General features: G+C 31.9%; 12 protein-coding genes across 12 annotated transcripts; 8 read left to right on the forward strand and 4 right to left on the reverse strand.

The window, feature by feature from the left end:
• Positions 1–73: 73 nt before the first annotated feature.
• Positions 74–1,444, forward strand: KABA2_02S00924 (uncharacterized protein; the record flags this gene model as incomplete). The annotated part of the gene is made up of 1 exon (XM_041548741.1): positions 74–1,444. The coding sequence occupies one exon, from the start codon at positions 74–76 to the stop codon at positions 1,442–1,444; it is 1,371 nt and encodes a 456-aa protein (XP_041404675.1).
• A 49-nt stretch (positions 1,445–1,493) lies between these two features.
• On the reverse strand, positions 1,494–2,108 carry CUE1 (Cue1p; the record flags this gene model as incomplete). The annotated part of the gene is made up of 1 exon (XM_041548742.1): positions 1,494–2,108. One exon carries the CDS (start codon positions 2,106–2,108, stop codon positions 1,494–1,496), a length of 615 nt encoding a protein of 204 aa, XP_041404676.1.
• Positions 2,109–2,567: 459 nt separating this feature from the next.
• SAP30 (Sap30p) lies at positions 2,568–3,110 on the reverse strand (the record flags this gene model as incomplete). Its single annotated transcript, XM_041548743.1, has 1 exon — positions 2,568–3,110. The coding sequence occupies one exon, from the start codon at positions 3,108–3,110 to the stop codon at positions 2,568–2,570; it is 543 nt and encodes a 180-aa protein (XP_041404677.1).
• Positions 3,111–3,439: 329 nt separating this feature from the next.
• Positions 3,440–4,426, reverse strand: KABA2_02S00990 (putative endodeoxyribonuclease; the record flags this gene model as incomplete). Its single annotated transcript, XM_041548744.1, has 1 exon — positions 3,440–4,426. One exon carries the CDS (start codon positions 4,424–4,426, stop codon positions 3,440–3,442), a length of 987 nt encoding a protein of 328 aa, XP_041404678.1.
• A 745-nt stretch (positions 4,427–5,171) lies between these two features.
• On the forward strand, positions 5,172–8,303 carry TPS3 (trehalose 6-phosphate synthase/phosphatase complex subunit; the record flags this gene model as incomplete). Its single annotated transcript, XM_041548745.1, has 1 exon — positions 5,172–8,303. One exon carries the CDS (start codon positions 5,172–5,174, stop codon positions 8,301–8,303), a length of 3,132 nt encoding a protein of 1,043 aa, XP_041404679.1.
• Positions 8,304–8,744: 441 nt separating this feature from the next.
• Positions 8,745–9,206, forward strand: TIF11 (Tif11p; the record flags this gene model as incomplete). The annotated part of the gene is made up of 1 exon (XM_041548746.1): positions 8,745–9,206. The coding sequence occupies one exon, from the start codon at positions 8,745–8,747 to the stop codon at positions 9,204–9,206; it is 462 nt and encodes a 153-aa protein (XP_041404680.1).
• Positions 9,207–9,898: 692 nt separating this feature from the next.
• TRM732 (tRNA methylation protein TRM732) lies at positions 9,899–14,164 on the forward strand (the record flags this gene model as incomplete). Its single annotated transcript, XM_041548747.1, has 1 exon — positions 9,899–14,164. One exon carries the CDS (start codon positions 9,899–9,901, stop codon positions 14,162–14,164), a length of 4,266 nt encoding a protein of 1,421 aa, XP_041404681.1.
• Positions 14,165–14,956: 792 nt separating this feature from the next.
• ROY1 (Roy1p) lies at positions 14,957–16,654 on the forward strand (the record flags this gene model as incomplete). Its single annotated transcript, XM_041548748.1, has 1 exon — positions 14,957–16,654. The coding sequence occupies one exon, from the start codon at positions 14,957–14,959 to the stop codon at positions 16,652–16,654; it is 1,698 nt and encodes a 565-aa protein (XP_041404682.1).
• Positions 16,655–17,277: 623 nt separating this feature from the next.
• On the forward strand, positions 17,278–19,776 carry PET111 (Pet111p; the record flags this gene model as incomplete). Its single annotated transcript, XM_041548749.1, has 1 exon — positions 17,278–19,776. The coding sequence occupies one exon, from the start codon at positions 17,278–17,280 to the stop codon at positions 19,774–19,776; it is 2,499 nt and encodes an 832-aa protein (XP_041404683.1).
• A 680-nt stretch (positions 19,777–20,456) lies between these two features.
• On the forward strand, positions 20,457–20,639 carry COX7 (cytochrome c oxidase subunit VII; the record flags this gene model as incomplete). Its single annotated transcript, XM_041548750.1, has 1 exon — positions 20,457–20,639. The coding sequence occupies one exon, from the start codon at positions 20,457–20,459 to the stop codon at positions 20,637–20,639; it is 183 nt and encodes a 60-aa protein (XP_041404684.1).
• A 591-nt stretch (positions 20,640–21,230) lies between these two features.
• GFD1 (Gfd1p) lies at positions 21,231–21,863 on the reverse strand (the record flags this gene model as incomplete). The annotated part of the gene is made up of 1 exon (XM_041548751.1): positions 21,231–21,863. One exon carries the CDS (start codon positions 21,861–21,863, stop codon positions 21,231–21,233), a length of 633 nt encoding a protein of 210 aa, XP_041404685.1.
• A 1,058-nt stretch (positions 21,864–22,921) lies between these two features.
• Positions 22,922–24,172, forward strand: KABA2_02S01166 (uncharacterized protein; the record flags this gene model as incomplete). The annotated part of the gene is made up of 1 exon (XM_041548752.1): positions 22,922–24,172. The coding sequence occupies one exon, from the start codon at positions 22,922–22,924 to the stop codon at positions 24,170–24,172; it is 1,251 nt and encodes a 416-aa protein (XP_041404686.1).
• Positions 24,173–24,230: the final 58 nt, after the last annotated feature.

The following is a 24,230-nucleotide window of genomic DNA, read 5'->3' on the forward strand; positions in this document are numbered from 1 at the left end:
AAATTAGTCCTACTATATATACATCGATATATACATCGACATACATATCTACAATATCATCACTGTACTCACGATGAACCACGCTACTCTGAAGAAATGGAATAGTTGTCCCGGGGAGTTGAATATACCACAGAAAGATGTCTCGGGGATGAAACGACTTCATATCTACGACTTCGACAACACTCTATATAAATCCCCAAGTCCCAATAGAATCCTGTATTCAAATAGAGCAATACGAAACCTCTTGACAAACGATGTCATGACTACTGGGGGCTGGTATGATCAGCCTTGTTTCTTGGAGGAATCCTTCAAAATGTGCGTGGCGGACACTCAGCAACTGTTTTGGAACGAACAAATGCTCTCGTTGACAAGCTTATCCTATCGGGATCCGGAAACGATTTCGATAGTGTTGACAGGAAGAAAACAAGAGCCGTTTTCTTCCTTGATGGAGAAGATGTTGACGGTGACAAGAAAGTTGGCTGTTGCTTCAGAAGATAATGATTCACTTTACAACAAATGGTCAAAGGATTCGAATTTTTTAAAATTTAATGCGGTATGCTTAAAGAAACGTATAAGTAGACAAGCATCAAATTTACCAACTTTCCAATATAAAAGTTCATTGATAGCTGACTTCATTAGAAATTATCCGAATTTAGAAGAAATTACAGTATATGACGATAGATTACAACATATTAAACAATTCAAATCATTTTTCCATCAAATGAGACCAAGACCACGATTTCAATGGTTTGTAATACCGGTACCACAACTAAGCATCAATCTGGATCCCGTGGCAGAATATTCGTTAGTACATCGAGTAATTCAAGAATGTAACGAAAGAAGATCCACTAACCAACAACTTTTGGAAATTAAATGGACTCCTAAATGTACAGGGTTTTTCTTAACCATGGAATCACAACGGATAATCTTGAAACAGGCCTTTCGACTCACAAAATTAAGTAACTTCAAAAAAATCAACAATATTTCAGAATATCCAATGTATGTTCCAATTTGTGAACCAGGTCAATCCATATCACTAAATACAATTGCACAAATGTATGTCAATCATGAGAATGCCGCGACATCTTTGGAATTCTTAAACAAATTTTATAATCAAAGGAACCCAGAGCATAGAAAGAATGTAGAGTTTATAGTGACTCATTACGTTTCTAAACCAATTCCTACATCAAGGGAAAGAGATAGAGTAGGTTTGGTATATTTCAAAGTAATACCTAAAGATAGATCAACAAAGATTATAACTACTTTTGAAGCAGGTGCTTCTTTGGTAATTATTGGTCATTTAACGGAAAAACCTCCAGATCAATATATTCATTATAATTTTGATGATGATTATATGAGAGAAAATGGAATGGCGTGGACACCATTAAAAAATACAGTTACGATAGATACAACATTTGGAAATTATTCTAAAATGAAATTTTAACAATATTTATTAATATATATATATATATATCTTTTTTTTAAATTATTGCTTATACAGATATAGGCGTGTCATTTAATAATGACTTCAATTCAGAATCAGTCTCCAAACGTTTCTCCATTTTTCTTCTTGATTCCCATACCATGTATCTTCTTCTTTGATCCATATCCAAATCAGAAAACTCTACGGATTCAAACTCAGCATCACAATTAGGATCATTGATATTAATTTTAAATTTTGTCAATAAATTATCACTCTTAATATTACTTCTCTTTCTTGGATCATTACTGGTTTCATCTCTTGAATGACGACCTCCATTAGGAACAACAGGTGGCGTATAATTTGGTGGGAATGGGAAATTCTCACCTCTAAGGTATCTTTCCACAGTTATTTCCACCGATCCCGATTGTTTTAAAGCATATCTGATTTGTTCGACATCCATTGTTGGTGCGACGTTCTGCACGGCTTGTATCATATCGGGAGTCACAGTATGTTCATTACGTCCATTACCAGAGGTTCGGGCTCTTTGACCTGTGGAACCCCTGCCTCTCACTTGTGTTCTGTTTATTCTATCGGTTGAAGGATGTGCATCGCTTTGTAAGAACCATTTCAGTATGAAGACACCTAACAATAAGGTTATAATAATTGATAATATATTTGAATCCATCATTGTATTTGAAGATATGGAAATGACAAAAACAACTAATACGTTTTTTCTAATTTGTCTCTCTCTTCTGTACAATAAGGCAGTATTCGTTCCTATCGTTTATCAATTTATATAAATATATATTATTCTGTAAATAGTTATCTGTCAAAAACGGTCTATTAGTATAATACAATCCTTTCGCCCTCTTTCCTTTGAGGGCCCTTTTTCCCATTCTGTCTCTCTCTTTTTTTCAACTCAACAACAGCTGACTAAAAGCAAAGACAATATAAAAAAAAGATAATTAGTTCGATATGTATTTGATATATTACAATATTATTAATGCTATGTAGTAATGTGGTCAATGCCTGTTGACAATTGGTTATATGAGGAGATGTACGTTCTTGTAAAAAAACTATAGGCATGATGAATTCCAATCGTGTATGTAAAAGAAACCTCCAAAGAAATATGATTTACATCCACTTATTGATGGTTCCCACTTCTAAATTCCATTCTGAATTTCTTTCTTTGACTTTTTACTTTGTAAATAAATTGTGGAATACATTCCATTTCTTTTATGGATGCAGAATCAAAATGTTTTTTTACTTCATTCGATAACTCTTTCTTGTGTATCCTTGCATCAGGTTTCCCTATCATATTTCTTTCAAATGAATAAGTCTTTGAACCCAATTTCGAACCCAACAGGTACCCTCTAAACGTCATATTATCTGGAGTATTTAAATTGAAATGATCTTTATAATTACGTAAGAAATTATCTGAATAATTTTCAAAATCCGCAGGATTGGTACGTGGATTCACGATATTTGGATGATTATCGGTGATATGTGTAGCGACCAAGTTCTTTAAATATTGTTGTTGTGCTGCAGTGAGTCTCTGCTTACCTTGGTTATTCCCTTGGATGGATCCTGATCCATTGGTATTAGTCTTGGAATTACCCGAGTTAGTCTTCCCTGATCTACCGGACTTCGAATCCGACTCACTGTTTGAATTTGTAGTTCTGGCCATTTGGTCTTGGTTTGTGATTTTGGAAAAAAAAATGTTATCAATGGAAGTATAATTAATATAATATTTAAGTATTGTTATCAATACCTTTCCCTTAAGTCTCTTTACCAGGTCTATCTTAACTGTTTATATTCAAGAAATGGAAACTGATATAGATTTTCTATTTTTCCTTTCTTCTTATAAAAAGATTGCAAAAACCGTAGAAAAAATGAAGAAGGTTTCAGAAGTCATCATTTCAAGGAAAGCTCAATAAATACAGAAAGAGGTGTACATACATAAGAAGATAATTATTATTATGTATACCTCTTTTCAGATGTATATATATACATATATCACGTATGCATAAATCTACAGAAATTTTCGTATACAAGTTTTCTTGTGTCTTGTGATGAAGCTAATGGTATTACATTTGTTAAATTTTCCAAAGTATTCTTCAAAGAATCTTGTAAAAATATATCAGTTATATTGTTACTATCGACAATATAATCTGTTTCTGTCAGGATACATTTCTGTGGTACTTGTGAATAATCTATATTTCCTTCAATTTTTTTAAAATTAATGTACTGAGACACACTAAGAAATATTCTATCTTCAGTGAAAGTTTTAATCCATTGAGTTAATAAGAAATCAATCGATCCTGTATAAGAATGAAGACATATATTAATAGCTGGATTCTTTAATAAATGTTGTTGGCAAGTATCAAGTAATTTCATATGGCAATTCACATCGTGTAAAGAAACATTCAATGAATGAACACATGCTAATTGTAACATTCTATTAAATATTTTCAATTGATGATCCATTGAGACTTTTATTCTTGTATTTGTAATTATATTATTACTATCATGACCTTGATAAAATCCATTAGATGGTACACTAAACGATTTATCCAACCCAATCTCTCCGATTAGATCCACCTTATTAAAATCTATCTTTGATATATAATCTTCTATATACACAGGATCCGGTAATACATTCTGAATTAAATTCGATAAGATAGTATCATCTGTTTGTTTGAAAATTAGTACCTGTCTATAATGTTCATCTTTAGTTAATGTTTTGTTATGATCTAATGTAAATAAATGAGAATACCAAGGATGGATACCAAAACCTTTATACTGAGGCAAGTTTCTATCGTTTCCTTCAAACTGAGTCGATTGTAATCTATTCCAATCATAAGGATTGTTAGACATCAAGGCTCTACTTATCCTATGATTGGACAATTCATGTTCTGGTTCGACTTTGGAGGGATTCGTCAAGACATGGCAATGTGCATCTACCAATGGTACAACCGGTTCTTCTTCATTCATTCGTAACATTTTTTCCAAACTTCTCACATGTCTGCATGGTTCTACTTGTAATTATGTCATAAATAGTGAAAAAACCCTCAGAGTTTTAGCCGTTAAATCACTATTAATCAATAAAAGCACCCACTAGTTCAATCCCCCCCCCTCTCCCCTCATCTCCTCGCCCCTTCCCCCAAGCAAACCCCTCTCAGCCCTCTTTAGGGTTTGCAACCAAAGGAGGGGGGAATTCGTTAAAGTAATAAAATGGGCCAACACACACCCACACACCGCACCGCAGCAGAAACTTGCCACAGCGAGAAACAAAAAGTGGAAGCAGACAGCGAGGGACGAAGATTCAAAAGGGAACGAATGAGCGAGCGAGACAATATTGCAATCAAACATTATTTCGCAAACTATATTAGCCATTGAGGGGTCAAGAAAGTCATATATACGTACAAGTTGCATATTTTGGGGGGATAATGACACAAACAAGTCTGGAGACGGTTATTAATTATCCTTCCTTTCTTCAAATTTATAGCATCCCGTATCTATTAATATATTCAAAGTATTTCTTATTAATATATATACATATATATATATATATGGAGGAAGGATTGGAATAGGAAAACTCTTTTTAAATGAATCTGAATATTTAAGGGTACAAGAAGGGATGGCATATTCTGAAAAGTAAACTTATATATACAAACAAACAAAATAAAACAGATAGAAGTATCTTAATATTTGAATATATTACACGAAATAATAAATTTTTGTTAATATGACTTTACTGGTTGCATCACTCTATTTACCTTATAAGCCTCAATTTGATGTGGAAAATGTAGAGAATATTACAAAGGACCTGTTGAAGGATAAGCATGCAGAAGAAGAGAGCAATACTATCGAAAACATTCGACCAATTAATAGAGTAATTTCTCCAGTGGGAACTCCTTATAGGGAAAATGTATTAAATCCCGATAATTTATCTCAGGATTCATTGATTTTAAATACTGAACACTTTAAAAGAAATCAATCAACTACGGCAATCGATAGGCAAGTATCTTCCGAACAAGTTATGGAAAGTTTGACATCAAATGCTCCTACTAATATTGGATCACCACCTCCTAACCTTTATCCAACTAATTCATCAGTAGAGAATTTTTTTGGTAGCTCTACTAATATTACAATGAATAGATCGGCTTCTCCTTCTAGATCTTTACCACCACAACCTTTGAAATCTTCAATATGTGATGATCCAACAGAAAGTTTACTGAAAAGTGTTAATAAATCGTTATTAAAACATAGTATTCAAAATAGACAAAAAACTGGACAGCAACAACAACCTTCTTTGAAAAGACTAAATTCAACTTTAAAATATTCTTCTTCCAAAATTGTACCTACTTCTTTACCACCTCATATACAACAAATTGATTCTGATTTAGATGATAATAAAAGTATTATGAATGAAACAACATATGATGTTCCACCATTTGGTGGGATTTCAAATCAAGATCCTACATTAAAGGCTAAAATATTAGATAATTCACATACGTTGTTTGAAGATTTACCTTGTAATTTAATTCCAAATGATATGAAAGGAAATGGATCCTTAAAAAATGCAATTAATAGTTTTATTACACAAAATACAATGAAAGAATTTCCTGATGATCCTTTAGTAAATCATGTATCTTGGATTGGTACAATGGGTATTGCAACAGATGAATTGTCGGAGGAGACAATTCACGGTATTGTTTCTACTTATAATTATGATTTTAATTGTTTCCCTGTAGTAACAGACGATACTACATTTAGAGGTTGTTATAAAAATTATTGTAAACAAATATTATGGCCTACTTTACATTATCAAATTCCTGATAATCCTTTATCAAAGGCCTTCGAGGATCATTCATGGAAATTTTATCAAAGAGTAAATCAATTGTTTGCAGAAACACTTATAGAACAATATAAACCTGGTGATACAATATGGATTCATGATTATCATTTAATGTTAGTACCAAGGATGGTTAGAAATAAGTTACCAACTGCTAAAATTGGGTTTTTCCTTCATATTTCTTTTCCTAGTAGTGAAGTTTTTAGATGTTTAGCTCATAGAGAAGACATACTCGATGGTCTATTAGGTGCAAATTTTATTGGTTTCCAAGTTAAAGAATATTTAAAACATTTTATTCAAACATGTAGTAGACTATTAATGGCAGATACTATAGAAAATGATACTGTGATTGAATATCAAGGAAATTTTATTAAAATTGGGAATATCCCAATAGGGATAGATGCATTAGATCTACAATTGCAATTATTTAAAGATGAAACAGTTAAAGAATGGAGAAATGCCATTAGAGAACGTTGGAATGATACAAAATTAATTGTCTCTAGAGATCAATTTGATAGAGTAAGAGGATTAGTACAAAAATTGACTGCGTTTGAGAAATTCTTATTAGATAATCCCAAATATATTGGCGAAGTCTCTTTAATTCAAATATGTATTGGATCCTCCAATGACGAAAATCTGAAGAAACAGATCGCAATTATTGGTGATCGTATCAATGAACTTACAGTATCTATTGGCGATACACCACCGGTAGTATTCTTATATCAAGATCTTTCATATGAACAGTATTTAGCTTTAAATTCTGAAGCTGATTTATTTTGGGTGAATTCACAAAGAGAAGGTATGAACTTATCATGTCATGAATTTATTGCTTCATCATTAGAGAAAAATGCACCATTATTATTATCAGAATTCACCGGTAGTGCCTCAGAATTAGCAGATGGTTCGTTAATAATCAACCCATGGGATATTAAGTGTGTCTCTGAAGCAATTAAGAGAGGAATTCAATTACCCAACATTGAAAAACGATCCAATTGGAAAAATCTGTTGAAAACAATTATTGTTTATGATTCCGATAATTGGATCAAAAGAAATTTAAATTCAATTAATATGTCTTGGAAGGCTAATGAGGAAAGATCTACATTGTTTAAGATGAATTTGACTTCTTTGCAAACTCAATATAACAAATCTGAAAAGAGATTTTTTATTTTAAAAATTTCAAAACCACCATTAGCAAGAACTTTAGATATTTTAAACGAGTTAGCATCAGATAAGGCAAATATTGTATTTGTTTTAAGCTCATTTTCAAAATCTGTGTTAGAAATTCTTTACAATAGGTCACCCAATGTTGGATTACTAGCAGAAAACGGTGCATATATCAGAATAGATGATAATTGGTACAATATGGCTGATCAAATTGATTGGAGAACTGATGTAATCAAAATCTTTGATGATAAAATGGAAAGATTACCAGGGTCATATTACAAAGTTTCAGATTCCTTGGTGAAATTTCATACTGAAAATGCAATTGATAAAGAACGTGTTAAAGGAACAATTGGTGATATTATTACACATATAAACTCAACTTTTCAAGATAAAGACGTTCATGCCTATGTTCTTAACGATATCATTTACGTGCAACAAAAAGGGTTGGCAGTCCAAGCTTTACAATTTCTATTAAATTTTTACAATAGTGCTACTATGAATAATGAAACTAATAACAACACCAATGAAACTAATAATGTTAGTAGTGTTGCTGCAAATTTTAAGAAATTACTGTCACACACAACAAAGATCACTCAACCAAAAACAGACACAGAGACTAAGAGCGATAACTCAGGCAAGATGTCAATGATACCAATAGATTTCATGCTAGTTGCTGGCTCTTCATCCCCCATTTTAGAACCTATTTTTAATGTAATAAACAAATGTAGTAAAAATGGCGATTTCAAGTTTGGACATACCATTACCTACGGTAGAGGTTCTGTTTCCACATTTGCAAAGGAACATATTACTGGTCTTAATGAATTGTTGAATTCCTTGTCCCGAATATCTAATTCTTAAACAAATGAAAAAAGAAGAAACTATTCAAATATATATATGATCTTAAATAAAAGAAGTATTAAATTGTGACATTTTATTTGTATTTGATCCCGTACTATTGTCATTTTAGACGTTTCAATCACTAGAGACGAATATAACTAGGTGTACGGTAAAACGAAGAAAGAAAAAATTTTGCGTCCCTCAGAAAATCAGACAAACAACGTAGAGACATACCAGAAAAGAAAAAGAGATAATTTTGATTTCGCTTTTGCGTGCATCGTTCTCTTAAATAACAAATTTAGAGTGTCAATAACGTATAATATATAAGCAACGAAAAAGTAATGAAATTTTTCACTTGTAACATTGTAATAAGAAGAGTTTAAATATTACGTATTTTTTGTTTGCTATATTTATCATATATAGATTCTAGTCAATAAACTAAACATCCAGAACTAGTACATCATGGGTAAGAAGAACACCAAAGGTGGTAAAAAAGGTAGAAGAGGAAAGAACGAATCCGATGGTCCAAAGCGTGAGCTTTACTACAAGGAAGATGGCCAAGAGTATGCTCAAATCACCAAGATGCTTGGTAACGGTAGAGTCGAAGCCAGTTGTTTCGATGGTGTAAAGAGAATGGCTCACATTAGAGGTAAATTGAGAAAGAAGGTTTGGATGGGCCAAGGTGATATCATTTTGGTTTCTCTAAGAGATTTCCAAGACGACCAATGTGATGTTGTTCACAAGTACAATCTAGATGAAGCTAGAACTTTGAAGAACCAAGGTGAACTTCCAGAGAACGCCAAGATTAACGAAGGTGAAAACTTCGGTTTCGACTCTGATGAAGATGTTAACTTCGAGTTCGGTAACGCCGATGACTCTGATGAAGAAGATGACGATGATGAATTGGATATCGATGATATCTAAGCGAAGAGATGTGAATATAATAGTTCTTCCATTTCTAATTTTTTTTTTGTTCTGGGTTGCAAAGTCCGTTGCTCTTTTATAAATTTTACCAATGACTTTCTACTGGAAACAATATTTTATTCCACCCACTCCCATTAATATACCTTGTCATACTTTTACAATTTATTCCATTTATCAAGACTAAAAAAATTATAGATATGCATCTTATTATCGAAAAGTCGTACAGTAAGTCTATTTCTAAATGCTTTATGATTTATTTTCGCTTTCTAATTATTTCTTGTGACGGCTATTTTGAGAAGTTATGCATGAGTTCATAGTCATTGTTGTTGCATCGTTTTGTATCATTATGAAAAGAGAAAAAACTAATTTTAAAACACCGACAACCGGTAAGGTTATGTGTACCTTAATAATACTATATAATATATAAAATATAAAATATCTAATTCGTATTCAATTGATCTACTTTTATTTCGCTATTTAACTTTGTCCTCAGATATTTTGATAATTACTACTACACAATTTTTTTGGTGTGCGAAAAAAATTTGTGCGATGAGGTCGACTAAGATAAGCAATCTTCAAATGTTTGAAAAGTTCGACATATCAGAAAGAATAAGCACATACCAATAATGTTACTACTCTGATCAGAGCTGGATATTACATAATCTAAAATAGAGACGTGGCGTTTTAGTACGATGGATCAAATTATAAAAGAAGCAAAGGCATATCTGTTACAGAGAGATATTGTCAATAGAATTAAAGAGGATAATAGTGATGGAACCGTCGATACACTGATAACTATTTTTGAAAATTTATTAAAGCCTATCAAGGATAACTCAATTACGTTAAGTGATTCGTACAGATTAATTTTAATTGATACATTTTCAATATGGATGGTGAGATCTACAAAAATTATTCAAAATAAAAAGATCAACAGTGTACGCTTTTCCAATGTAATTGCAAGTGAACTATTATCAAACGAGAACCGCAATGCACTTCTTCGATATATCATAGATTTTTGGTCAGATAGTACACCCACATTGAGCAATGCATTAAGAGATTTATTGAACAAACTATTGACCTTACTAAAGATTATTCTTTCAGATGCACAATATAATGCGTATTTGTCATTTTGGCTTGATAATATTTTAACAGTCCCTTCGTTGTTACGTATTCATTATAACCTGATTGAAATTTTTGCAATTGATTTAGATATGTACACTATGTTGAAGAAGAGACCTCATTTTATAAAAAGTGCCCTAGATGAAATATCTAAGGAATCCTTATCCAATGCCATCGGGAAATGTTTAGTCAATGTGTTAGTCAATATATACAAAATGCATTTTGGAAATGAGATTAAAAATATTCTGCCATGGACATCATTGTGGAATGAACCCACCCTTTCTAACCTTCAAAAGATAAAATATACAAAACCTATATCGTTATATTTTTTAACGCCGTTATTTAAGAGTATGCCCTCCGAGGCATTTATTCAATTTCTACAAAGCAAGGATTTTCAAAATAATCCAGCTTTATTGTTATCATTATTGAAAATTGGTCAAAATATCTCAGTTGAAGAACCTTTCCATGATAGTAAATTAATTTCTCTGGAACAACTAGAATGCTTTCTTCAAACAGATGAATATAAACTTGCTACATTTGAAATTCTGACTTTCGCAAGTAAAAAATCTAAATCTGTACAACCTTATATCTTCGACATTATTAAACGGAACTTGAGAATATTCTTCGTGGATGTAGAATTAGAAAATAGAAACTACTTCATAAGTTCTTTCAAGAATTTTATTATAAGAATAAGAGATTCTGCTTATGCTCTGAACAGACAATTATTAAAACTCCAAAAGGTAAAGAAGTTTCCTGAGGAACAATCTGATTTGCAAACATATTTAGATCAGTATTTGTCATTTCTGAGTTGGATCGTCAAGTTCTTGAAAAGTGAAATGATACCAGGTATTCAATACCATAGAAAATTAATGTCAATACAAATCATGAATGTACTAATTTGTTCTGGTATCGACAAAGATATCCCGGAAGAATATCTGTACAAACAAGAACCGAGGGAATATCCATTTGATGTATCGTTGAGCAAGGATGAAACAATATTTAGGCTTCTAGTAGATAATCTTTCTGACAACATTCCTGATATTCGTAAATTATCAAAAGAAACTTTATTAATGTTCAACAAATCTCAAACATCCCAATCCATATTAGCGAAAATTGATATCCCACATTTTACCGATGTAATGCATAACAATATGGAGATTTACCAAAACGTGGATATTGCAGCCACATTAGAGTCCTTTTTATTTCATATTATACCAGACCAATCAAGCTATTTAAACAATCTTCTTAAGAAAATAGATCTGGAAGTCGCAAAAGTGCAACGTGATTACATATCTAATGTCAACAATAAAATTAGTAGCTACTTATCATCGCTGAGTCTAATTTTAAACGAATTAGATTTAAATGCCCTTACTATCACTATTGAAATAATAACTAAACATGTTTGGGATATCGTATTAGATGTTTGGGAATTAGTTAGAGACATATTATGCTACGATGCATCAGATAGTTTAGTTCCGCAGCAGTTTCTAAATAGCGGTGTATCAGACCAAGTGTTATCTAGTTATGCATATAGATCAGTTAAAGAAATATCTGCTATATTAATTGTCCTACTAGATAAATATCCTCTTTCAGAACATATATTGATGTCAATTGGTGACCTGTTAATCGATCAATTATTTTCCATTCGTCATAGTGGTGCGTTTCAAGCCGTACTGCCTAGTTTTAAGGAATGTTGCATAAGATGTGAAAAGAATCTTCCTGCTCAACTAGAAATGTGGTTAACTTTGATATTAGAGGAACTCCAAACAAAAACGCAGCATATTACGAGAAGATCGGGTGGGCTGCCATTTTTATTAACAAATATTTTACGTGCTGAGACAGACAAACAAAGACCCAAATTAAAGAATGTCTTTTCTACCCTATTTGAGATGGCTAATTTAAAGATTCCAGAACATCAGGATAAATTGGACCTTCCCCAAATAAATGCTTTTAATTGTATTAAAGCTATATTTATTGAATCTACTTTATCTGATTCTTGTCAACCATATGTCGCTGCCGCTCTGCAATTATCGTTCAAATATTTTACTTCCGACATATGGGCTCTTAGAAACTGTTCTTTAATGCTATTTACTTCTATTCAAAATAGAATTTTCGGAAAGTCTGGTAAAGCCTTAAGTGCTCGACTATTTTTCACAAAGTATTCAGGTATCAAGGAGTCAATGTTAGAAATTTTAGCATCAACTAATGCATGCAACACTCCAGGATCACAAGATCAGTTCAAATATGAATCCATTTTCCTAGCACTAAACATTTTACTTTCAATAAAATCCAATCCTGGTTCAGGCGAATTGGATGACATGCTAAACGAAGTTGAAAAATTCCTTTGTGACGGCAATTGGAAGATCCGTGATGTTGCAGCCAGGGTCATAGCATCTCTGCATCAGGATCCATTCATGAAGGCATTATCGTTGATAAAAAAGCCAGCGCTATCAAACCAAAATCTATTACATGGTTCATTGTTTACTGTCTATTACGTTATCAACGATATATCTACTTATGATGACACCAATGATAGTAAGAGTTACACTACCCTTGTCAATATGTTATTTCAAGAATCCTCTTTGTTTACAAAGGAAAATATATGTTTTCAAACAAGTATGACCTATCTCAAAATAATTAAGTTGGTACTTCAGAAATCGCCAGACACAATATCAAATATATCTTCCAACTTCTTCGATAACCTAAAGATATATTTCTTATATCATAACTCCTTTCCAGAAACAGATGGAAGTAAACAATTGTGTCTATCGACCGCACTTGACATTCTTTTGGCTTATGGACCAAGTGAAATAGTCTTCATGTTGTGCGATAACAGTATCCACTCAAGTTTATATGAAGTTCAAGATACTGCCATTCAATTTATTATTGACTATGATTTATTGAGAATGCTCGATGACAATGAAAAAAATAAACTTGTAGAACAACTACTCCAGTTATTACAAATAGATAAGACTCTTCCAAATGTCAAGGCTTCTGCAGTGAAAGCTCTAAAAGGAGTCGAACAAGGTATTGACAAAAATCTTGCTCTATCACTTATCAATTCAGAAAATTCAAGAACTATGAAACTAGCTGTGCTAGAAATCTTAGGTTCAACAACTTCCGCCACTGATTTTGATTCATACTGGGATATAATAGCTGGATATGCGAAGGATTCTTCTAGTGAGGATACTAGATTATCAGTTTTACGTTCTGTGGAGAATTTTTCAAAAAATACGCAAGAAGTAAAGGTGTTGACTCTTATTCATAAAATGTTGAGCGATGATGATATTGATATTAGGAATGAAGCTGCTCGTTTTATTAATCAGGAATTACTCAATAAAGAGGAACCTCCATTAGAGATAAGTGCTGTTGTAACATCTTCAAAGCTGTATGATTTGTTAAGTAAATATTGCACAGACATGGAAATTAAGGAATGTTTAAGTAAAGAGGTGATGAAGTATCTTTCCAGTAACAATATATTTTTGCAGTTAACTGAACAGACACATATTTTATTCAACGCTGAAGAAGATAATCAATATAGGAATAATATCGAATTAATATCTGAGTACATTTCAATTTTAAAAAAATATGACGTTTCAGAGGAGCTATTCGTTTACTGCCAAGATTTTTTAACTGATTTAAGTAATAATATCAACAAAGACAAAATAGTTGATGGTCCTCAAGGATGGCTCTCGAGCCCGTTCCCATTTTCAATCATAATTTTGTTACAAAAAATTGTTGAATTGTTTATGCCAGACAAATCGGAGGAATTAAACCTAATATTAAATGGTTGCCACGTACATCCAATTGTTTCAGAATATGTATATATCGATAATTAAACAATTTATAAAATTTTAAACTGTTTTTAATGGAGTTTGTTCATCTAGAAACTAGGAATATGGTTGGGGCGAGAGCTAGTCCCTTTTCAGGATAGGTTTTCAGATCTCCTAGGGATCTTATCAGGTTTCCTAAATGCATAATTTAAACATAGCAATAATGTATGTACATTAAATATAAATATTTATACTACTTAACGCCTTCTTATATATTCTTATACAACCAAATCAGTATTGCTAAGTTTAGTTGATTTACCGGAATGTATTCTAAAATACCTCATGTATTTTTGGTTATTTCATTACTTTTTACTTTTTGTTTACAAGAAGTGACTTATGGCTTAAGACCAGCTTCTTTAATCTGATTTAGACATCTATATTTTTTCTCACTTGTTCCCACATTAACATATAGAATTATACATGATTTTGTTCTTACAAATAAGACTTAACCTAGTTAGCAAGAGGGATATGTATGACTACAGATGTAAGGATTTAAAATATAGTAAAAATACAAGAAATTAGGTAAACAAAGTCCTGATACCACTAAATTAGGGTTTGAGATGGGCAAGCAATTTTAGTTTCGCGCCCTGTTTCAAAACCCTAATAACGAACTCTCAATTCGAGGCACGGCGATGCACAAATCTTAGCCAGAAATTTGTTGAGTTTTATCGCCCATTAAAGCTGTCCTTATATTTTGGGATGACAATAAGAACATAAATAACTTTTAGATCATATTCAAGAAATACAAAAAAGTAACATATATTCTACCTTCATCAGACTATCTAGCATCATAAACAAATGTCAACTTTTGATATATCTGAGACCGACAATTTCCTGACTGTTTGGTCGAACGTCAGTTATTTTTTAAATCAAAATGAACTTCTCAACCTGGCGTTAGTTTCCAAGAAACTGTACGACAAAATTGCATTACCAAAACTGTATAATAAGATTCATATAACTAAAAACCCTATATTGAGAGTGGAAGGATGTTATCTAGATTGCAATACTACATATATAAGTGGTTATCGATCGATTCAGAAGACCAACGACCAGAATGATCTTTTTCTTTTTGATAGAATTGAACAGTTTATATCTGTCTTGGAGAAACATTCACATTTAGTTAAAGAATTCATTCTTGATGATTCTATTTTTACTGATATATCTGGGACACAGCAGTTAGTTAGCCAACTGATATCCATCATATCCAATATTCAAACAATTGAAAAGATATTAATAAGGGATCCTATGGTTTCAAGTAAGTTTACAGAAAAAAAACATTTAATAGAATCCTTAAAATATTTAGAACTATACAACTTTATGTTCTTCGAAGGTGATAGCATTGCATCAGATGTCACTAGCATGAAAATTAACATTGATTCTAGTTTTGACCCTACAATTATTATTGATGATTCTCTGATGAATATATTAATCAACCAACTCGACACATTAGAAATTTTATTAACTGATGAACATCTGAATTTTATGGAAATTTTAGAATTGTTAAATAGAAATAAAGTATTATTCAAGAATGTAAGAGCGTTGAAATTCAGTTTTACTCATTTTCAGGACGATACGTCAGGTAAATTAATATATGATTACTTTTCTCAAACATTTGAAATCAATAATATTGAAAAGTTAGAGATTAATTTTTGTTGTCATATAGAATACTGCAATTGCATTGATAATTTCTTAGAATTATTAGCACCTCAAATGGAGAAATTAAATAAGATTGCCTTAGCAGATTCTCTCTATCAAAATAAAGGTGATAATACCCTTCAAGAACATTTTGATGCATCAGTTGGGAAATTTCTATTATGTTTACCAAACTATGAAACGCAACTAAAAGAGTTATGTATAAGACATGATCCGCCATTAAATGGATTAGGTACCGATACTGTTGAAGGTAACTACTATAGGAGAAGAAAATTTTATGAAGAAATATTACCTAATTTTAAATCCTTAGAAAAACTAATTGTACCACGAATGCTACAGTCAATTAGTTTATATGAAATAATTGTCTGTGATTTATTGTGGAACGGTTGCACTTGCTCACATTGTAAGAAATATTTACCCTATTTTGATGAATATTTAATGAACCACCAATATTACTCTAGAGAGACAGGATCTTATGAAGATATTATCCCTCCAGTAATGTTCGGATATGTGGGTGACATGCTAGATCAAAGGAATCGATATGAAATTGACTGGGATTTGAATTGTTTTAAGTATAACCCTGTAAATATATACTGGAATTTTCATGGATATGAACAAATTCATCATTTTCATAATTATAAATGTAATTTCGATGAGAATATCTTCCATGCTCTGTTGGTATGTGTGGCTCATTTCTTTAATGGATATATGGATCATTTAGTGGCATTCCTTCCAAGTCTGAAAGTAGCAATGCTATCAGGTTTCTACTACACTATTGCTGATAAGGAGTTGTATTTGTATAATGGTATTCAACGTCGTTACAAATGTATTTACGACCAATAAGGGTCGTAATATAACGTTCCTTTACTTGGGTATAAGATCAATGTTATGTAATTAGTTACAACTGTGTAATAACGCCCGTGCATCGCGCCGGGGATTCTCGTGAAGCTCGAGCACCGAAAGGTATTAACGTTAAAAATCCATCTTTAAATAAAAGAACGGTGACTTTTCGGAAGTACGTAACAGGGGAATTTATTTATGTATTGAAGCGGTTAAAGAGACTACCAGCTAAAGAATTAATAAGGGCCCTGTAAATATTTAATTGTGCTTTGGAGCACGTCATCTAGATCTTTCCTTTTTTTTAATCATCTCTCCATCTATTTTGGATAGGGATATCAGATTGAACTCAAACGTGTAATTGTTTTTCCATTCTCCATTTCAGGGAAGAATCCAACCAAACATACAACTACCAACTTCATTTTGTTTATATTCACAAGAATCGTTAGGACTATAGAAAATACTGTACATAATTCCCCCCTCTACGATAAATTTACCTGTATTATCACCAATATTCAGTCATATTTTTTCTTCTTTTAATATTATTATTAATCTACCATATTTTACATGAACATTGCATTTGTTTCTCATTTAACTTTCCCTTATATCTAATACAGTAACAAACTACCATGATACGAAGGCGGCTTTTTGTGGGACGTGGAATATTGAATCGACAGACAAGAATACTATTTTTGCTAAATATGGAACCATTAAACAATACATGTCATTATCATACAACATCAATAAACAAAGAAAGTACTACATTAAAAGATGTGAATAAATCTAATTCCAATGAAATGATTTTAAACAATATATCACCTACTTTAAATAGTAATTCCAATCTTAATAAACTGAAGATAAATGAAAAAAATGAAGAATTAGCGAAATGGATCAGAAATAGTTATATAGAAACACCCTTAACTATGTCTGGACAGACTCATCCAGTTGTGAGTTTATATGATGAGACTTATAATTTAGATTCAAGCGGAGGAGGCTTCATTGCTGGAATACCTGCAGTTGATGATGACACTTTTAATATTATTTGGAAATATAAATTTTGCATAGGTGATCCTCAGACCATCGAAGTTGTTATTAAAAGAATTAGTAACAGAAGAACAATATTCAATGCGAAACAATTAACACTTTTACTAATATCATTAAAAGAGTTAAAGAGGTACACTCAGATCCATCGAATATATACCAATTATAGCTCATATCTCAAATACTTCCTGGAGAATAATATAAACGGTATAACAGATACTAATAAAGATTTACTTTTGGAACTATTTATGGAATGTGAGGAAGAGCTTTCAAATTATGAAAATTGTGAAAAATTATTCTCCCACTATATCAAATATTCCAGAATAAAATCTGAAGTTACGTTATTAGGTCTTCGGTCATTTATCGAAAACAATAACCTTCAAGTAGCCAAAGAATTCTTTATACAGGTAATGACTAATAAGGAAACTTTTCCTTTATCATCGCGGGACTTTTATAAACTTTTAAAATTTTTGAATACTGTTCGAAATTACAAAACTATGAACTATTTCTATCAATTGTGGATTCATTACAGGCCCGGGGGAGTTGATCTATCAGAATATAATATAAACATCAATTCTTTAATGTACCGAACATACTTATTATCCGGAGATGAAGAAAGAATTAATACGTTTCTTAATAATGAAAGCGTCAAAAAGTGCAAATTCACTTCTACGATTAGATATGAATTAACTAATTTTTACTATAGGTTGTTTTCCCTTGCCAAAACTAAGAATAATACCTTGGTAGTTAGTGATATTCCAGTTGAGATTACAGAAGAAATTAAAAAATATTCCGAATTGTTGAAGGATAATGTTAAGGAACGCCGGTTGTTCTACTTAACACTACTCAAAGCATATACGAGATTGAATAACATACAAGAAATAAAGAAACTTTTAGAATACGTTGATAAAGATCGAGATATTAAACTTGATAGTGACTTTCATGCTGGAATAATATCATATTTTATTAAAAATGGTAAACTAAAGGATCTAATTGACTATTACAAGGAGTTACTAAAAATACATTCAAAACTAAGTGAAAAGAAAATGTTCATATCCCTTTATAGGTGTTTCAATAATGCCAATAATATAATATCACAAGAGTATAGGAATGAAATGTTATTAGTTTTAAAAGCTGTACCTGTTTATGTGCATGCGTTCCCCTGGATTAAGAAAAGTAAACTATTTTGGAGGGATAAACGCAATCTATCGTACCCTGATAGTGTTACATACACAAAATTTAAGTTTGCATTAAAGGACAACGATTTGATTGAAGCTAAAACTTTATTAATTAGCAGATGCCGTGATGGAGTCATGCCTCATGTGAACATGTTTTATATTTTACTTCAAACGTGCTTGAATGGTGGATATATCAATTTAGCAACAATGATAGATCAGATGACAAAGGACATATATCACCCTAATTCTCATATGACCATGAAAATTCAATTATTATGGTTGAAAAAGAAGTTGCTATCAATGAAAGGAACCCAATCCGATAAAAGAGACGAAATCGTCAAAGTCGAGACAAGATTCAAGAATAGTACCCCTTCATTTCAGAATTATGTACAATTGGCAAATATCTATTCTGGAATATACGATTTTGAGAACTGTCACAGAGTGTTAAATAATGCATTTATAGAGATGAATCAGGATGATAGGAGAGAATGGTTGATTTATTATTCTACTATTTTAAAATCGCATTGCAAAGCACTTAAGTGGGAGGAATTTTACTCTGTATTAAAAGATTGGAATGTTAATAATAAAGCTTCTTTCCTTGAAGTAAATACACTGAAACAATTAAAACAGTTTTTGAAATTTATGAAGAAGCGCCAAGAAATCAAGGAAAATGATATGACTAGAACTTCAGAGGAAATATTATCAATTGATACTTATGAAAAAGACATCCAAGCAGAATTAATGAAACTAGGTCAAAGGTATGGTGTGAATAAAATCAATACTTTGAACGATATGGATACGGTAAGCAAGTTCCTACAAGGTGTCCTTAAAAGAAGGTTGAGCATAATAACGAAAGAATATTTAGCTAAACGTGAAGAACTCATAGCCAAATATAATCATTTAGAATAAGTGTTGAGTGTGCAAGAATATCACAGGTTATCTTTTTTTTTTTTTTACTTAGCTTAATTACTTGACCGAGCAAATATCAACTTGTAAATACAAAAAGTACTACTTGGTCAGTTAGTAATTAACTTAAAAACATGGTATACTTATATATAAACTTATTCATAAATCTTTATTCATTATCATTATTACTATTATTATACTATATTCAGATAAAATTCTACTTCACTGATGGATCATTCCAGACGAACAAGTCCTAATGATGGAATAGCTAAAACCCAAAGAGAGCTGAAGAGTAAACTTTACTTTGATTGGCTGGGGACGTTTCATGTTTGCAAACGCCGAATTCGCCGAGGTCTGTGAGAAATTACCGTGGAACCACTTAATCTTGAATATTTTACTCCGTGCTGCTGACAGACAAAAAATAATCGAAAGGGGAAAAAACAGGCAGAACGACTTCACGGTTTGCATGCATACTCAAATGTATATATAGAGACGAAAATACTGACAATCGAGGTACTTTCAGATAATATGCTAATATATAAACAATATTAAACAAATATATTTTTATTATTTTTAAGTTCTGGTGATTTTTTGTTATTTCTTTAAAACATTACAAAAGTTCGATATTAAGATCTTAATTGATAAAATAATACACAAAACAAAAACCACATAATACATTCAAAATGGCTAACAAGGTGATACAATTACAAAAACTATTCCAAAACTCTACAAAGCCTCTATGGTGGAGACATCCAAGATCTGCTTTCTATCTATATCCATTCTATGGTTTATTGACGGTCGCTGTTGTTGCCCCATTGCTATATATTCCAAATGCTGTCTTGGGTATTAAGGCTAAGAAGAACTAATAAATAATGAATATTGCAAGAGAACTTCCCTTTTTAAAAAATCAATTACTCAAATTATCATTTTGAAGTTACCTATTTCCATTTTTTCCCTTATGTACTTTATGTTGTGTGTGGGTTTGAAACTCACTGAATTTTCTAATTTTTTTTCATTTAATAATAAAATTATTTATATTCCCTTTCTACTTTTTTTGAAGTTTATACCTTTGACGTTGTTTTTATAAAACCTGAAGTGCACATTATGAGCTTACTTACAGTATGATAACGAACAAAGTAACTCTTATATTTGAAATTATATATATACATATATATGTAGTCAATTTGTCAACGAATAGATTAACTTATCAAGTAAAATGTGTTTTTTATATATTATAATTATTAAATTTCTGTCCTTTAAGAAATAGACACTTCTCAACTCTATATCAATATATCTATCTATGTGTATATAAACTGTCCGTATAGCACTACCAATGGACTATTTTTATAAATATCCTAAATATGGCAAATGTTAGAGTTCGTTAGAGTATTTTCTCCATATGTATCATTTCCGAAATTGAAAATAATATGATTATTATAACATTTTCACTTCAGTACCTATTCATCTTCCCAATTGATCTCATCGTCACCATTTAAGAAGTCATCCAGTAACTGCTTTTGTTGCTCTTTATGCTTAGTGACTTTAAAAATACTCTGTTGTTCTTCAATTCTTTTCTTAATAATCTCAAGTTTGGAAGGTGATACAGGTTGTTTTGTTGTTTTGTTGCTGGGATTCGGTTCTAAGTTCGGTTTACCTCTTGAAGAAGGAGGTGTATAGTATGCATTGTTTTCACGTTTTTGATGTACATCAGTATTACCCGATGTCTTTTCGAAAGGTTGTCTTTTGTTAATTGGTTTATCACGATATTGATCAAAACTGATAGCTTCTCTAACTGGAGAACTACTTTTATTAATTGGTTTATCACGATACTGATCAAAACTGATAGCTTCTCTGACGGGAGAACTACTTTTATCAATTGATTTATCACGATAGTTATCAAAATCCATGGTGTTCCTCTCAGGAGATCTCCTTTCATTATAATTGTTATTGTCACTATTACTGTTGTTATTATAATTATTGTGCCTCTGGCTACGATTACCTCTCTTCGAATTTGAATGTGATTTAGAAGGTGATTTTATCACTACATCCGGTTCTTCTGGTGCATCTGCCCAACTAGATTCTAATGCCATTGGCAATATGATTATGTTATGCTAGTATCAGTTTATATACTTCTTCTTAGTATCAATAATAACCTCATCTCAAATCATATGCGTTGTGGCTCATTATTCAAATAAACTCTTGGCCATAAAGATTTTGCTTTTTTTTTTATTCTGTTTTGATCTTGGTAGGAAAAAGCGATGCAAATCTGTATTACCCGCAAGGTTAAAAAAAAAGATTATTAAATATAATCAAATCACAAGAGAATTTATGGGAATTAGTGCAAAAAATACAGGGTCACCAATCTTGAGTAAATTAGGTATTAAAATGCAATACATAATGTGTGTATTTTTACAATTTTGCCAAATTTCTTTATAACTTATACGTTGAGCTCAATGATCCATCATAATTTATTACGTTTCTTGATTATGTAAACTCTCCACACCTTTGATGGATTAATCGCTTCCACTCTTTAGACGGTATCATTTGTTCTGTTCAAAAACACAAATAATAAGAGGAAGGGCGAAATGACATTGGCATTCACTATGTCATCGCACAAATTGTCGCTGTTTCTCCCCCACCCCCAGTATTACTATGTTACGGAGAGTAAGACTCATTTCTGAACTGCGGTCTTCTTCGATAAGAAATTGTCGGTCGTTAACGTTTCTTTTCTATATGATTTCGGGTACGGAATAAAAAGTCCCTTGCGCCATTTTACTGTCTGACAAGTTTCGTTAGCTTATTAATTTCTTGTCTCGTTATGTTATAGTATGTCCCTGTACGTGGATTAGATATCATCTCAATCCTATTTAGATATTGTAATCCTTAGGATAGAAAAGTTCTTGGTTCTCTATCGATGAGAAGTTAAATTTTTGTCACAATAAATATTTCCTAGTATTCCTTTTTATTTTGTTAATTTAATGATGTTGAAGATCAACTTAGGCATAATTAAATAATACTGGCAATCCATTAATAGTTTAAGGCACCCTGATTATTAATATATCGAGTTATCTTTTGACTAATCTCATATATTCCCTCAAAATTAACTTTTTCATCTTTAGCCTCTTTACGATATAAATTATATTCGATAATGGTAAGGACAACTATGAGTAGTGAAACACCAACACCCAAACCATCGACAGTAAGCATCAAAGATGATTACCATGTGCATACGAGGAGCTTAAATTCTCCTTTACAGAGTTCTAGTGATCCTGATTTCACGATAGATAACCATCCCCTGAGAATACAGGATAGTTTCATAGAGAAACATGTTAAACCGAATACAGGAATCATACTTCTTATCATAGCACAGTTTTTCAACTCGCTCATGGTTGTATCAACCAAAATTCTGGAAACTAACCCTAATTCTGGGACACATATAAAGCCTTTACAGATTCTATTGGTAAGGATGTTGATAACGTGGATAGGTACATTGATATATATGCAATTCAACAAGGCTACTGTGAAACATGCCCCGTTTGGTGACCCAGCTGTAAGAAAATATTTGGTGTTAAGAGGTTCATGTGGGTTCTTCGGTGTCTTTGGTATGTACTTCGCTTTGATGTATTTATCCATTAGTGACGCTGTGTTGATAACTTTCTTATCACCTACATTAACCATATTATTAGCCTGGGTAGTACTAAGAGAAAAGATTAACCGTTGGGAAGTTCTAGGGTCTATGGTATCCTTCATAGGTGTTGTGCTGATCATTAGACCTCCATTCTTATTCGGCTCAAATATAAACAGTAACTCCGATATTAACAATGTAGTAGAAACTAGTAACCCCAGTGACCGTTTAATGGCCACAATGGTAGCATTATGGGGTGCTCTTTGCGGGAGTGGTGTATACATTATAATCAGATTCATTGGGAAGAGAGCGCATGCTATCATCAACGTCAGTTATTTCTCTTTAACAACCCTTATTATTTCTACTATCGGTGTTGTATTCATTCCATCTATGCATTTCCAAATCCCACATACCAAGTTAGAATGGTTACTATTTACAAATCTAGGTATATGTGGATTTATTTTCCAATTGATGTTGACGTTAGGTATTCAAAAGGAAAGGGCCGGTAGAGGTTCTTTAGTAGGTTATACACAATTGATATATTCTATATTTTGGGATGTCAGTTTATATCGTCATTGGCCACCTATCTGGTCATGGGCAGGTATGGTGATTATTATTGGTAGTACCATATTTGTGCTTAAATTCAAATCGCCTAGTGATGATGATGGTGATTGTGATTTGAGTACTTCGGCGGCTAAGGATCCCGAGTCTCTACAGAATCCTGACGAAGCACTAGAGATGGACGACTTCAATATTGACGATTCTACTGATTAACCTGTAACTAATTAAACTTTATAAACTCAGTATATACATATATGTATTTAATTAAGAA

The sequence above is a fragment of the Maudiozyma barnettii genome, assembly GCF_903064755.1.
Source record: "Maudiozyma barnettii strain CLIB 1767 genome assembly, contig: KABA2_02, whole genome shotgun sequence".
Taxonomy (NCBI): domain Eukaryota; kingdom Fungi; phylum Ascomycota; class Saccharomycetes; order Saccharomycetales; family Saccharomycetaceae; genus Maudiozyma; species Maudiozyma barnettii.